General features: G+C 31.2%; 2 protein-coding genes across 2 annotated transcripts; both read right to left on the reverse strand.

The window, feature by feature from the left end:
• Positions 1-1,127: 1,127 nt before the first annotated feature.
• Positions 1,128-2,515, reverse strand: LOC102584777 (uncharacterized). Its single transcript, XM_006339101.2, has 2 exons — positions 1,525-2,515; positions 1,128-1,318 (listed from the first exon to the last, which is right to left on the reverse strand). Exons 1-2 carry the CDS (start codon positions 2,397-2,399, stop codon positions 1,294-1,296), a joined length of 900 nt encoding a protein of 299 aa, XP_006339163.1. The 5' UTR covers positions 2,400-2,515; the 3' UTR covers positions 1,128-1,293.
• Positions 2,516-5,512: 2,997 nt separating this feature from the next.
• On the reverse strand, positions 5,513-9,081 carry LOC102588620 (exocyst complex component EXO70A1-like). The gene is made up of 11 exons (XM_015310676.1): positions 8,897-9,081; positions 8,695-8,790; positions 8,208-8,413; positions 7,773-8,006; positions 7,407-7,545; positions 7,105-7,317; positions 6,765-6,970; positions 6,314-6,511; positions 6,132-6,231; positions 5,814-6,070; positions 5,513-5,678 (listed from the first exon to the last, which is right to left on the reverse strand). Exons 1-11 carry the CDS (start codon positions 9,056-9,058, stop codon positions 5,567-5,569), a joined length of 1,923 nt encoding a protein of 640 aa, XP_015166162.1. The 5' UTR covers positions 9,059-9,081; the 3' UTR covers positions 5,513-5,566.
• Positions 9,082-13,864: the final 4,783 nt, after the last annotated feature.

Genomic DNA, 13,864 nt, shown 5'->3' on the forward strand with positions numbered 1-13,864 from the left:
CTCCTACGTTGGGGGGGGGGGGGGAGGGTGATTATTAAATTAAATTCGACAGTTGAGCAATTACTTTAGGGTGCATGGGAGCCACATTTAACATTTAATTCAGAAGATATAATAGACCTTTTGAAGGAGTAATATTTTGTATTACATATATTACAATATATATTATTATTAAATGTTGTAATAAAAGTAGTATATGTACTTAATTATTTATTCTTAATTAAATTTTTTGAATTTGAATTTTAGATATAAAGTTACTTTCGATAAGGAGCACTAGCTTTACCCTTCAAGTCGGATTTCCTAGAACAAATTTAAATTACCATGGCCTCGAAGTGATTATAAGAAAAAAGAAAAAAAAAAGATAACTTGCTGCACTAAAGCTCCTGTTATACGCAAGATCCAGAAAAGCGCCTGGCTATAAGAAGCTAATATACACAATCTTACCTTGTATTTCTGGTAGAAGAAAAATATAAAAGCAAAAAGTTCCCCCTCCACACCCCCACCCACATGCACTTCACCTAACTTTCCACAACTGCTTAAAAAAGTTATTAATTAAGCTAATTAATATAACAATAACAACATATAACATATCCAATATAATTTCACACGTAAATATATGAAGGTTAAGTTTACATAGATTTTACTTTTACTTTTATGAGGTAAATAAGTTGTTTCCAATAGATTGTCGGCTCAAGAAAAAGTATTTATCAAAACAAAATTTTAAAAATACAAGAATAAAAAGTCTTCCTGTTTTAAAAACATTTATTCTATGGCCACCAACTGCAAAGTGCTAAAAGTAATTAGGTGATAACTACATATCTACCCAAAAAGAGAGACAGAAATTAAATATATTTATATACATTAAATTTTGTGCACAAAAAGTTTTTACGTTATCAAAGGATACTTACAGATATGCCTCTATAAAAATTGAGATCTGTAAAAATTTAAAATACAGGCAAATTATATGTTACAAAAAGTAAACATGACCTAAATAAAAACTTAAATAGTGTATATAACTTAAACTATTTGTAATATCCATGTCTATGCTTTATCACTCTAGGTTTTGTGATTTGATTGCTAATATATATACTAGCTTAAGTATATCAAACTTGACTAAAAACAAAAGGACATGTTAATTGCTGGTGAAAAAAATGTACATATAAAGAAGCGATCTGTATCAGAAGTTTCTTCATTTTCAAGAATATTTAAAACACGAGACTCTGCTTAAGAATGAAGGATTTGTCTCAGCGTCACTTGTGGCCTCTCCTTCTTATTGGTTGATGTTTACATGAAATTTCACCAAGGTTCCCATATGACATCCCTTCAATTAAAATGAGACAAGAGAAAAAAGATGTTATGATGAGTAATTCAATAATAGATATATCTGAATAGTTAGAATTTTCTTTTATCGTAATGGCCAAATATTTTATTATAACAGTCAAAATATTTGGACAAACGATGTTATTATAAAGAGGTTTGTTTGTAATTAACTTCACGTAAGAAAAAAAAGAATGAAGAAAAACTTACCACCATGTCTCATCGTACTCGCATTTTGATTTGTAATTATTTGTTCTACCATCCCACTCTGGCAAGCTAGTTGAATTCTTGAAATTCAAAATTAAATCATCACATGATAGATACAACTCTCTTTTGTAGCGACTGTTGGTACCTTGATTTATTATTTTAGCTTCTATTCTCAAATCAATTAACAAGTTGTAACCTCTTCTCAAATCTCGAGCCATTTCATTAACCACAAGTCCTCCTATTTTCACCTGATTTGGATTTGGAATATTAGAATCGACATGAAACTTAGCGTTACTTTTTCTAGACACATTGAAAGGCGCGCTGAACGATGATTCGAGCAGTTGTAGATTGTACATCAAGCTAGTTGATATGTAGTCAAAACTAATTTCCACTTTCCTATTTGAATTCCTCACACTCACATCTACTTCCCAATCCACTGTTAACTTATTGGTGGGATTTGATATGTTGAAAGAATGTACAATAAATGATACAACCTCAAATGAAGGGTAATATGCGTAATTTTTCCAAATTCGAACTACGAAAAAAATAGTGAAACTCAATATTAGAACGACTATAAGGCAAAAAAGGACACGACAAAAAGTCATAATTTTTCGTCGTGGAGGGGGTACGTTAGATAATTGGGGTTGCAAGATATTATTATTGTTGTTGTTGTTGTCATCGTTATAATAATTGGATTGGTAATTTGGGTAGTAGTAATAGGGGTATTGATATGGATATTGATCATATGGTGGAGGATAGTGATAGGTAGGATTGGGATAAGGCGAGGCAAAATTACGATTTGATTGAGAAAATTGTTCAGGATAACCTAAAACAGGTTTCGTTTCATCTTTTTTATCATCACCTGAAGAATTTGTCATGGTTAGAATTCGTCCCCTTCCCCCCTTTCTTTTTGATAAAAGAAAGGGAGAGAGGACGATTTGGTTTTTTTCTCGGAGATTTTAGGAGAGAAAGGGAGATTCAGAAATTACAGAGATATAAGTTGGAAAAAAACACAAAGGCGAAATTTTTGGAATTAAAATGTGGAAGAGAGAACTCAAGTAAGAAATATTTTTTTGTCCATTTTAAAATATTGTCACTAAATTAATATATATAAAGCATTTTCTTCGGATCGAGATGAATTTGAATTCTCAATATTGTGAGGACTATAGAAGTGCTAAAAAAATCCACTTGTTTTACACTTGTATTACTCGTTTAGGACGCGCAATTGATTTAATATTTGACATTTATATTTATCATGAATTTCAAATAAAAATAATTATGAATTTTATCATGTTCAAATTATTATTATTACTATTATTATTAATGATGATGATCAATATATGGACGAAGGGGCATTACCATGGTGTCATGGTGTGTAGTATATATCTACATAAAATAAATGCTTAAGTCATCTGCAACCTTTAAAGTTATCTGCATATTTCACATAGACACCTCAACTATGACTATTACCTATTAAACACTTAAATAGTTCAAAAAGTATACCTATTAAACACAAAATGTTGATGTGGCAAGAAAAAATGTTTTTCACTTCAACTGAGCGCGTGAAAAAACCTTAAATATTATTTTATTTTTATTTTTTCAAAAAAAACTTAATACTTTTTACCACTTGGCATTTAAATAGTTTAATTTATTTTAAAAATAATTTAAAAGTAATACTAATTCTTAAAACAAAAAAAAATCCCCCACCCCCAACCCTTTCAAGTCGTCTTCTTCACCAAAGAAGACCTGCACACTGTTGTTTTTTTTTCTTTCTTTTTCTATTCTATCTCTTTTTAATATTTATTAAAAACAATAAAAATTGAATCGACTAATTGAATTTGAAGGGAAAAAAGAAGAGAGAACATCAGGCTGAAAAAAATTAGCCGATCGACGTCCATCTCGATCACCTTTGAACAAATATTACCATTCAAATTAAAATGTAAATTCATTAAAATTATCAAAAATAATATCAGATTGATTCAATAAAAATAATTTAGGTCCTCTCGATTTCTCTTTGCTATCGATTGAAAGACTCTCTTTCTTCATCACTCTTGTATCAGTCTCTTTGAATATCTTTTTCTCTCACGTATTAGGAATAAAAAATAATTATAAAAGCAATTAACAAAATATATTGAATTTTGTTGTTTGAGAAAAAAAATCTTGTTAGGAAGAAGATGAAGAAGAAAAGGGGCTGGGTAGGGTTGGGCTGCTCACTTTTTTTTAAAAAAAATTAGATGGAAAAATTTATTTAAAATAATTTTCATTCTTTTTAACATAATTTTTTTTTTCTATAATTATTGGACCCTACGCCACATGTTATCTTTTAAATAGTCATTTTGCCACATCACAGCAAGTGCATTACACACACTTTATTTTTTTTTACTTATTATCGGAAAATGTTTAATAGAAACAAGTTTTGAATAGATAAAAGTATCCAATAGGTACTAACCTTAGTTGAAGTGTCTAAGTGAATTATGTGGACAACTTTAAGAGGTCGCAGATGACTTAAGCCTAAAATAAATATACAGATCAAATTGAAACAATATAGTTCTACCTCCTTCAAATTCAGAACCTAGCTCAAGAGATGAAAATTGTCTAAAGTTATATACGAAATGTAGATAATTAAATATAAATCAGAAAAAAGATCAATTTGTTTTGATATATCCTGTTAAATAAATGAATCTTCACTATAATTTAACCCAAAAATTATTTCAAGAGGTAATAATTACTCGAAATTATATTAAGAAAACCAATCATCCGTTTTATGAAATAATATGTCACTCACAACAAGATAAACTACGTAATCGTTAAATGATATAATTTATCACTCACAATGAAAATTGAGACAAGAAAAAACACTTGCCTAACATAAGAATTTTATTATTAGCCTTCAATTTATAAACATTTGCTCGATCGTAGGAATAATGTGCAGTTTTCCTTTTGAAATACAGGAAAATTATTAAGAGTCATGGTGACTGAGTAGATATCAGGTGAGAACGGACCTTTAACCTGCACCCGCTAGCTTTTGTAAAGTCGATATTTCTATCGAGTATCAGCAGGACCAAAAGAAAGATGGAGGGGACACTACTTGCAGTTAGAACAGACAGATAAGAGCACATAGCATCACTTACTGGGGTCGTCGAACAGATAGCAGCATCGCATTGAGAATTGACTCATCGGATAAACCACTTAGACGGAGAGTTCTCCATATTCCATTTCATTGGCAACTGAATTAGATCTATAGTAATGTGTGACAAATTCAAATTTTTAAATTTATAATTTTAAATTCTAAAAAAAGCTAATTTGCTACTGGATTCTTGCATTCTTATAATAAATTATTTATAAATAATAAGTGAATTTTTTCGATCTTTTAGTCTATCTATAAGAGAAGATCAAACGTAACCAAACGTAAAATTTAAGCCAAAGCTATTAATTATATATGTCAAATTCATAATTAGAACTCTAGTTACGTCCCCGTAATGTGCTTTTCACCCAACAAATATATATTGTTCTACCCATGAAAATTTGCGTATTTAATAGTGAAATATTAAACGGTGTTAATTTACTATGTAGCCAAGCGCCAAATTAAATAAAAATACATATCAATTAACCCTCCTCCATTTTTATCTTATTTTTTCTTTTCTTTTGTGGATCGCTTACTCCATTAAGTACTATAATATGTTTACTTGCATCATGAAATGGAAAAAAATTAAAAAAAAATTGTCTCATCTTCTTTTAAAAATAATAATAATAATGTAACGAGATCACATAGGTTCAACTTAATCCTTCTAACAGACAACAAAAGATAGACGAGAAAAGAATAAAACAAATGGCAAGAGAATATCCAAAAATAAATTACTTTGTATATTTCAGAAACACGATACAAAGTGATCGAAATGATTTTATTTGAATCAAGATATGACAATTACAACATTATAATAAAAATGCATTACACACTTTACATCCTTTATTTGATCAATAATACAACAAAAGAACTTAAAAAAAACTACTCTTATAAACTAGAGTACCATTTTCTTACATCTATTTAAGGTCCTTTCCAGGTTTTTCCTTCAAAAAACTCAGCTAGCATTCGTTCAAGATCTTCTGGAGTGTACCTGATATACTTCTGCGGATTTTTGCCACCCTCGATCATTGGCCTAATCACATAACATTAAGTTAACGTTCGTATGGATGAACAGAACAAAAATGACATTGGATAGACGCATGAGAGAAAAGATTAGGAGTTTTGAGTTGTACTATTGATTTCCAAAGTAGTGTTAAGGAAGCATTACCCGAAACGCTTGGCAAAAGACCTGTAGGCAGGCAATAGGACTTCAGCAACTGCTAGCCTTAAAGACTCGCGCAACTCACTGTCAGGAACTGTCCATTGAGATTGCCTCTGATGAATTTCCTCAAATAACATGTTGAACGTCTTAAACCTATCTTTCACCGTGGACCTTGAGATACCAGTGTTGTTACTCACAACTTCACCAGTAAATGAAGAATTCCCACCTGGTGAAGCTCCTTGGACGGACAGAGTCTGCAGAATCTGCAGCAGATGTTACTACTTTGTAAAACACATGCATTAAAAAGAATGTCACCAAGCTAACCTTAGACCAAGAGATCCTCTTGTACTGATTTGCATGCTGCTGGACTACCCTTCTATGAATTTGAACCCAATCATCACCAAGCACGTCCTTTGCTTCAGACCTATACCATCATAGAACGTGCAAAGATAAATTTGTAGTAAACAAAACAGCTCATTATCTCAAGTAACATTATCTTAACATACCTGCGAACAGATCTTACAATATAGTGAATGTTATTCATCAGAAATAGTTGAGTCAATGCAGGATCTTTGAATTGCTTAGATTTCCCATCCAAGTTACTCTGAAGAGCTTGCAATATCCGTGTGGTTATAACTCCCAACTGGTCTTTGGAATTACCATCATCAGCGTCTCCGAAAAGTTGCTTTAGAGTTGATTGATAGCTGTCCACAGTCAATAGATAATACTGAGATCGATAATGCAATGCTTTAAACAGAAAAAGAAATGAATGTAAAGTTCCACAGTCAATAGATCAGATAAGCTAATTGTTTCCGGTAGACAAGGGAAGTGATGCAATCAAAAGAGGAAGAAATACGAAGTTATAACACATCAGCCAGAGTGCAATATATAGAAACTCCCAATTTTCAACAAAAGAAGAATGTAAAGAAAGGATCGGAGAGCATAGTGAAGACTTACTCAAATAAAAACTTAACATAATTAATCACATAACTAGTTAAAGGATGGACAGTTCCATCAAGAACAGCAGTCTTGGTGGCATCTTTTTCTACTGCTTCTTCAAAATCCACAAAGGTCTCTTGCGCTGTCTCAGCAAGACGATTAGTCAATACTTTAGCAGCTTCTCGCATTTCACTGCAATATTGGCTTCCAAAAATATTATCCATCTGTCACACCAACAAAATTCCCCTTCCACAGGGAGGGATAATGGATAGAAATACCAATATTAGTACAAGTTAGAACGAAGATTTTCCAAAGGCCTTAAGGAGACAGAGATATCTTCTCGGTCATTTCATCGTACCTCTGACTGAAGTTCTCTCATTATCTCATACATATCTAGAAGGACAAATAGCTTTTCAGGCGATCGTTTGCTTTTAGCAATGGCTTCTCCAAAGCTAAGCAACACCGCGACACTATTTCCAGTAACCTCCGCAAAACATTGATCTCTAAGACTATCTTGACCTTCAAAAATTTGATCAGAGACTTTCTTCTCTGCAGCAAATAAAAGCCTTACCTGTGTCAAAAATGATGAATAGGTTATTACAAGGTGAAAAAAAAAAAGTTGAGGATCAAATCAAAATTGGATGATGAGATAACGCTTACGGATATCCTCATGTAGTGAATCCAGTTTCCAATTTTTGCCTCTAAAACTTCCCACTGCATTTTCTGTACATCCTCTTTACCAAGTCTTTCCACACCTAGTTTTTTAAGACTCTGCTCCATGACTAACGAGCGTATTTCACTGGATACAAACAGCATGTATGGGAAATGCAAATGACATGAGATATAATAGCATATCCGCGGAAAAAACTACTCTGTCATATAAAAGTTCATCATAGAAAATTAACCAAGAAAAAGATTATGATCAACTTGAGCGCATCCTTCATTCCAAGCTTTATTTCTATCGTAATTAAAAGATCAGGATTTCTCCCTCCTGCAAATATTCCATTATTTAAGGAGATAACTTACTTATAAATAGTATACAGTTGCTGTTGATGACCGGCCTGAATCATTTGCTGAGCCAAATCATGTAACAAGGGAAGTATTCTAGGTGGGATGAGATCTGGAGGGTGGTAAACAACTGTTTCTAAACTTCTTTGGTGCTCTTTTGCTCCAGCACCATCACCTTTACTATCTGATCCTGTAGACGGTCTCAAAGATTGGGGGAGGCAATCGAAAAGACAATCAGGTTCCACAGGTTTACTGCAATCAATAATACTTATCAAACATAAGTTAACTTGAGTAGTGAACTTCGAAAGCTATAAAAAAAAAAAATCTACTTTAACATCGATCAGGCAATGTTTATTATCACAACATAAAACATATGAAGAAGTTTAAAAAAAACGAAAAAAAGTTGTATGCATTGGGAGAAAGAAATAAGTACTACTATATTAAATTACAGACCTGTACAAGTTTAGAAGCTGACGAAACTCTTCTTCAAGCTTAAGAACAGACTTTGCGAGTAAACTGGAAATATGATTAATCATACCAATACTACTCTTAAGGCCTTTCGTACTGCTGAAAAATTTAACAATACTCCTTAGCTGATTAACTGCTTCCAGATAACTTTCCAAATCTTCATGTGGCCCTCGTAATATTTTGGCCTCCGTCTGTTAAGTCCAAAGTGAATTTAAGTTGTAATACTCACGTAAAGATACATGATCCGTGACATAGAATGACTAATTGAAACAGAAGAAGTAATCCTCAAATTACTACTTACGGTTTATTTTGCATTGTTTTACTTCCGTGTATGCATGTGTACAACAAACTAACTTTGCGTACTCATAGTGCAATACTCAGCAAAATCCAAAGTGAATATGCAACGAAATTTCCAAAAACAGAGCACCAAAAGCAAAATGTGACAGAAGGAGTTACCCAAAATAAGACGAACCTGGCGTGCGAGATCGAATTGACCTAATATCGATTCAGCTACTTTCAATGTCTTGTCAATATTCTCATGTGCTTTTCTAATCGAATGCGTCCTTATCTTTTTCCCATCAACGAAAAAAAAGAAAAATTAATCATCAAATTAGATATACAAACAAATCACATTCATTCAAATCTACCAAAACATCACACGATTACTCAAATACCTGAGTAGGACGCATTGCGGTTTCGAGAGCGGAGAGGCGATGATCGAAGGAACCGAGAATGGAGATCATATTATCAGTAATTGTTTGGCTTTTCTGCATCGATTCGTTCATAAATTCTGATCTCTCTTTCAAATTCTCCATTACCACTGCGTAAGCCGCCATTGTTATCTGTTTTCGTTAGCTTCTCCAACCAAAAAATGGAAACCAAATGTTAGATGACAGATTTTACAGAGAAACGAAAAGGAAACTGTATGGCTTTATATGAAAAACATTTGCGCAAATTATTAGTTTCATGTCCAAATACTTACTAGATCCAAATGTATTTAAGTTAATAATCTATATATATTAATAAAGCTGAAAATGAATATGCTGATGTGACATGCCTCATTGTCCTCTATTACTATTTATCCCTTTATTAAGCATAATTATGCACTTAATGCTCATTTATATGAAATTACTCAAAATCCGTTAGTTTTCTTCAGTTACTAATTTTTTTGAGTAAAGAAAGTCATTTCCAAAGCACAACATTCTTCCTTTTTCTTTCCATAGCTTTCTTCTCAATTATTATTATTATTGTTATTAAAAATTGTTAATATTAATAATGGCAATAATTTGCTCCTTTTTTGTTGGAAACTTTATTTCCCGAAAAACAAAAATAGATTCGTACATTTTTATTTTGTTTTTGCCACAATTATTTATATAGTGTATTGGAAATCACTTTCTTCCTTATGAAATGAAGTGGAATGGCATATGACCCTTTTTTTTTAGCAATATATACATTTTTATGTTGCTTTTGCCACATCTATTAGTTTAATACTCCCTCCGTTTCATTTTATATGTCAATTTTTTATTTTGCACTTGCATTAAAAATGATATAACTTCACCCTTCTATCCTTATTTAATTTTTTTGGAACTCAAGTTTTCAATTAATGAATATGAATTAATTTATTTTGATTAATTAATTTAACCAATGAACATGAATCATTTACTTAGCTTTTCTAAGTTGGTCAAATGTATATTTTCAAGGCTAATAACTCACAAGGGTAAAAAAGGAACAATATAGTAATTTATGCATTGATTTTATGAAATGACAAGTATTATGTATTAACTATTTATAGAAAGGGATGACATATAAAATGGGACGAAGGAAGTATAGTGTACTGGTACAAAACATATTAATTGAAGCAGGAACAACTATAAAAGGAGAGGTAAAAAATGATTTAATTGCGCTTAGTATTAATTTAAATTTGATATTGTGTTAGGTTGGATCAACGAGGGATAAGTTCTTTTGAGTTGGGTTAGAATTTTATGTGGATTAGTTATTTAAATATATATCATATAATTTTACCTTTTATCAAGGGATAATATTAAGATTGAAAATAACGTTTGAGTTCAAATGCAAGTTGCTACATTTTTTTATAAATATATTTCTGAAAAGATCAAGGGGCGTTTATCCTTGTTTTTTCTTAATAAATATTTCTTACTGCCTACTCATTAGCTTTGCTAACTCAATTTCCTTCTTGTTAGTAATAGTATCTGAATTTTGTTAAATAGGTCATCTATACACTAAAATAATCCAAGGGTATTTTTGGTGCGGTTTGACTTGCTTAAAAATAAATTAAACCAATTAAGTTGATTTTTTAAATCAACCAAACTAATATTGAGTAATTAATTAAGCACTTGCAGTACAATATTAACATATAGATAGATAGATAGATTTGCCCACTCTACTGCTATCTAATTAACTAACTTTGCCAACCCAAATTATGTGTTGTTAAACTTGGTTAGAACATAGAAATTCAAACGTTGTCTTAATAATTCAATAAGACTTGCGGGAGATTTTACAAAAATAAAAGAAAAAATGCAACACTAAATAAGGTAGTACACCAAATTTTAATTTCCATATTTTTAAGAAATAAGTAGTGTATTTTAGAGGGAATAAACACTTTTATTTTCAGTTTTATTAGTGAATCTTTATCAATGACTATATTTTGATATGCTTATTATATTTATAGAATTTACTTAGATGTCTGCATTATTTAGTCCAATTTATTAGTATCTAGACTAGACTAGATATTAATGATGTAATATAATTAGAAATTTAGAAGTTAAACGCAAAAAGATAAAGACAGAGAAATATTTTCTCGTTCCATTTTTTGTGTAAGTATTAATATTTGAGTTAGATTTGGTTTTTAAGTATACGTATTTTAATTTATTAACTATATAAACTTATAGTATCTTTATGTTATTTTTAAATATATAAATTAATTTTTTTAAAAGTTAATAATTTATATTCAAACTTAAAAACTAAATTACAAATGTCTTCACAAAAATTAGAAAAGAGTATTTCATAAAAGTTGCGAAGGAGAACTTACTAAGTTTCGTTTCTAACAAGGATAGGTTATTATTTGGTATAATATAATATTTGTTTTGATGGTGACTTAAATTTTACTGAATTATTTTATCGAATTAATTGTTATGTAATGTTTAAAAGTCCTATTCTATATAACTATCGATTTATTATGATTGTGTCATAATCTTTTTATAAATATATATGTTTTGTCTTTGCTTATATTAAATAATAATAATTATTATTATTATAATTTATTCTTTATCCAGCCCTTTTTTTCCTAATAACTTTATCATGCATTCTAATTTATTTTAGATTTATCCTTTGGGTAGCTAATATAAGATATTATGTAATGACGGAAAAAATATAATTCATTTAAACGTTAAATTAGCAAAAATAAAATATAATCCGAGAAATCATATGTAACAACCATTGAACCAAGCTGTTAGAACAGTGAAATTTTATTTTCCCTTTACTTCCTTTTGAATTTGTTTAATAATCAAAAATAATTTGAGATACAAATTATGATAAAAAAAATGAATTCGATGATACATACATAGCACCATATCAGTTTAAAGTGAATTGGTTATAATTAGTTTACTCAGTTATCTTTTTTTTTTAGTTCAAATAATATGTTCTTATAGTTATAAGTCTGCAATTGACCTATGTGTTATTTGAAATTTAATTTATTCTGTTAATTTAAATTCATATTATGTAGGATTCGTTTAAGGATGAAAATGCTTCTCGACAAAGTTATTAATCCGAATAATTCAGATTCGAAAGCATATGACACAATAGAGGATGGAAGTGTTTCTTATCAAACATTTTCGAGACATCTTATTCATATCAATAATAGGATGGATAAATGCAAGCACGCTACATATGCGGAACTTTAAAAGTTGTGTCAAAGCTTAGTTATCCGAATTCAACAGTTGCACCAACCTCCTCTATCCACCAGTCAATTGTATTTATCCTAAGCTAATTTATGTACTAATTGACATTCTTCACGTCTGTAATTTCTATTTTTGCTAATCTATTTTGCTCTTTTTTAGGCTAACTAAAACATACCATGTACCATAGCGCAGCTGATTATACCACTTCTGCCTAATTCTGTAGTCTGTACACAAGAAAGGCGAAACGGTTTCACAGAGATTGTTTTGCAGGCCGGTTAATCGGTCCAGAACGGCTCCTGAACGAACCAACAAGTACAGCGTCGTTGTTGCAGTGGTGGAACGTCGACGTTTCGCCATTGGAGCTCGTATTCGCACATTCATAGCAGAGTGATTTCTTCGTCGGAAAAGTATCTTGGATCCTCGGAAATGAACTCGGATGCATCAGATTCGGATTCGGATTCTGCATTACTAGATCGAAAGTTTCCCTCTGGAGCTGTAGATTCTGCACACGTTCATTCATGCTTGTCAATTCCATCTGCGTAATTCGATCATATAACTGATTCACTTCCGTCTGGTTTCGCCGCAGGAGAATCAGATTCTCCGACGAAGAGAGATGTGAAAACACAGTTTCCTCCAAAAACTCTCCGAACTCCACGCTGTTAGACTTCACCTTCCTGTTCCGTGCTTTTCTAGAACGCTTCATGACAACAAGGAAGAAACAATTTTTCTCACGAGAAATCACAGCGAAATTCGCTTTACCTGTGACAGGCATTTTCCTTCGATCCTCGAACCTATTATTAGAGCCTTTACGATCACATAAGTAAATTGAAATCTGATTCGGTGAAATCCCGATTCTCTCACTGATCATCAACTGAAAAGGCTTGAATACCAGCGTCGGTTGAATTCTGATGTTGCCAATGTTCATCTCCCTCTCCCCGTCGAAAAATATCACCGGAAACACCGATCCCTTACCTCCCTCCACCATTTTTCCAGTAAAAACCACACCGAAGAACCCGTCGATTTGCAGCCGAGTAGTTGAAAGGGAGTTGTAGATGGAGAAAAATGTGGGGGTTTTAGAGGTTTAATAGAAGTAAAAGAGGAGATAAAGCGTGACAGGGTGGTGTTGAGAGGCTTTTTATGGTGAATTGAAAGGGATGGAGAGAGAGTATGGTTGCTTGGTAATCAAGTAATATACGTGAACGGTCAGTTTTTCTTTTCTTTTTTTTTACTCCGACACATTTTGATTTTCGAGATTCAAATAAATTTAATTTTTATTCAGATTTTTAAAAAAATATTTTGAATTGTTAATAATTGTGAGTACTTTTTACCTAATTTACAAATATAGGTATATTTAAGCCTTTTTCTTTTAAAAAACAATTTAATTATTGATGTGGTCAAATCATAATTGATTACGTGTAAAAAAGTAGTTTTACAAAATCAAAAATATATTCAGTTTACGAATAACGGCATGAATGGACCTTTTCTCTAATGGAAATGATATAGATGAGTCAAATACTTTTAATGGATAGCATAGATGAAGTCGACTCTAGTTCTTGTGAAGTCTTAATACAAGAGTAAATATATCTTATTAAAAATAATTTTATTTTTTAGGGTTCAAAATCAAATTTTCTAATTAATAGTGTATGAATTTTCATTATCATCACCATAATATCTTGTACTCCTTCTGTCCCAATTTATGTGACACATTTCGCTTTTTAAGAGTCA

The sequence above is a fragment of the Solanum tuberosum genome, unplaced genomic scaffold, assembly GCF_000226075.1.
Source record: "Solanum tuberosum cultivar DM 1-3 516 R44 unplaced genomic scaffold, SolTub_3.0 scf00008, whole genome shotgun sequence".
Taxonomy (NCBI): Eukaryota; Viridiplantae; Streptophyta; class Magnoliopsida; order Solanales; family Solanaceae; genus Solanum; species Solanum tuberosum.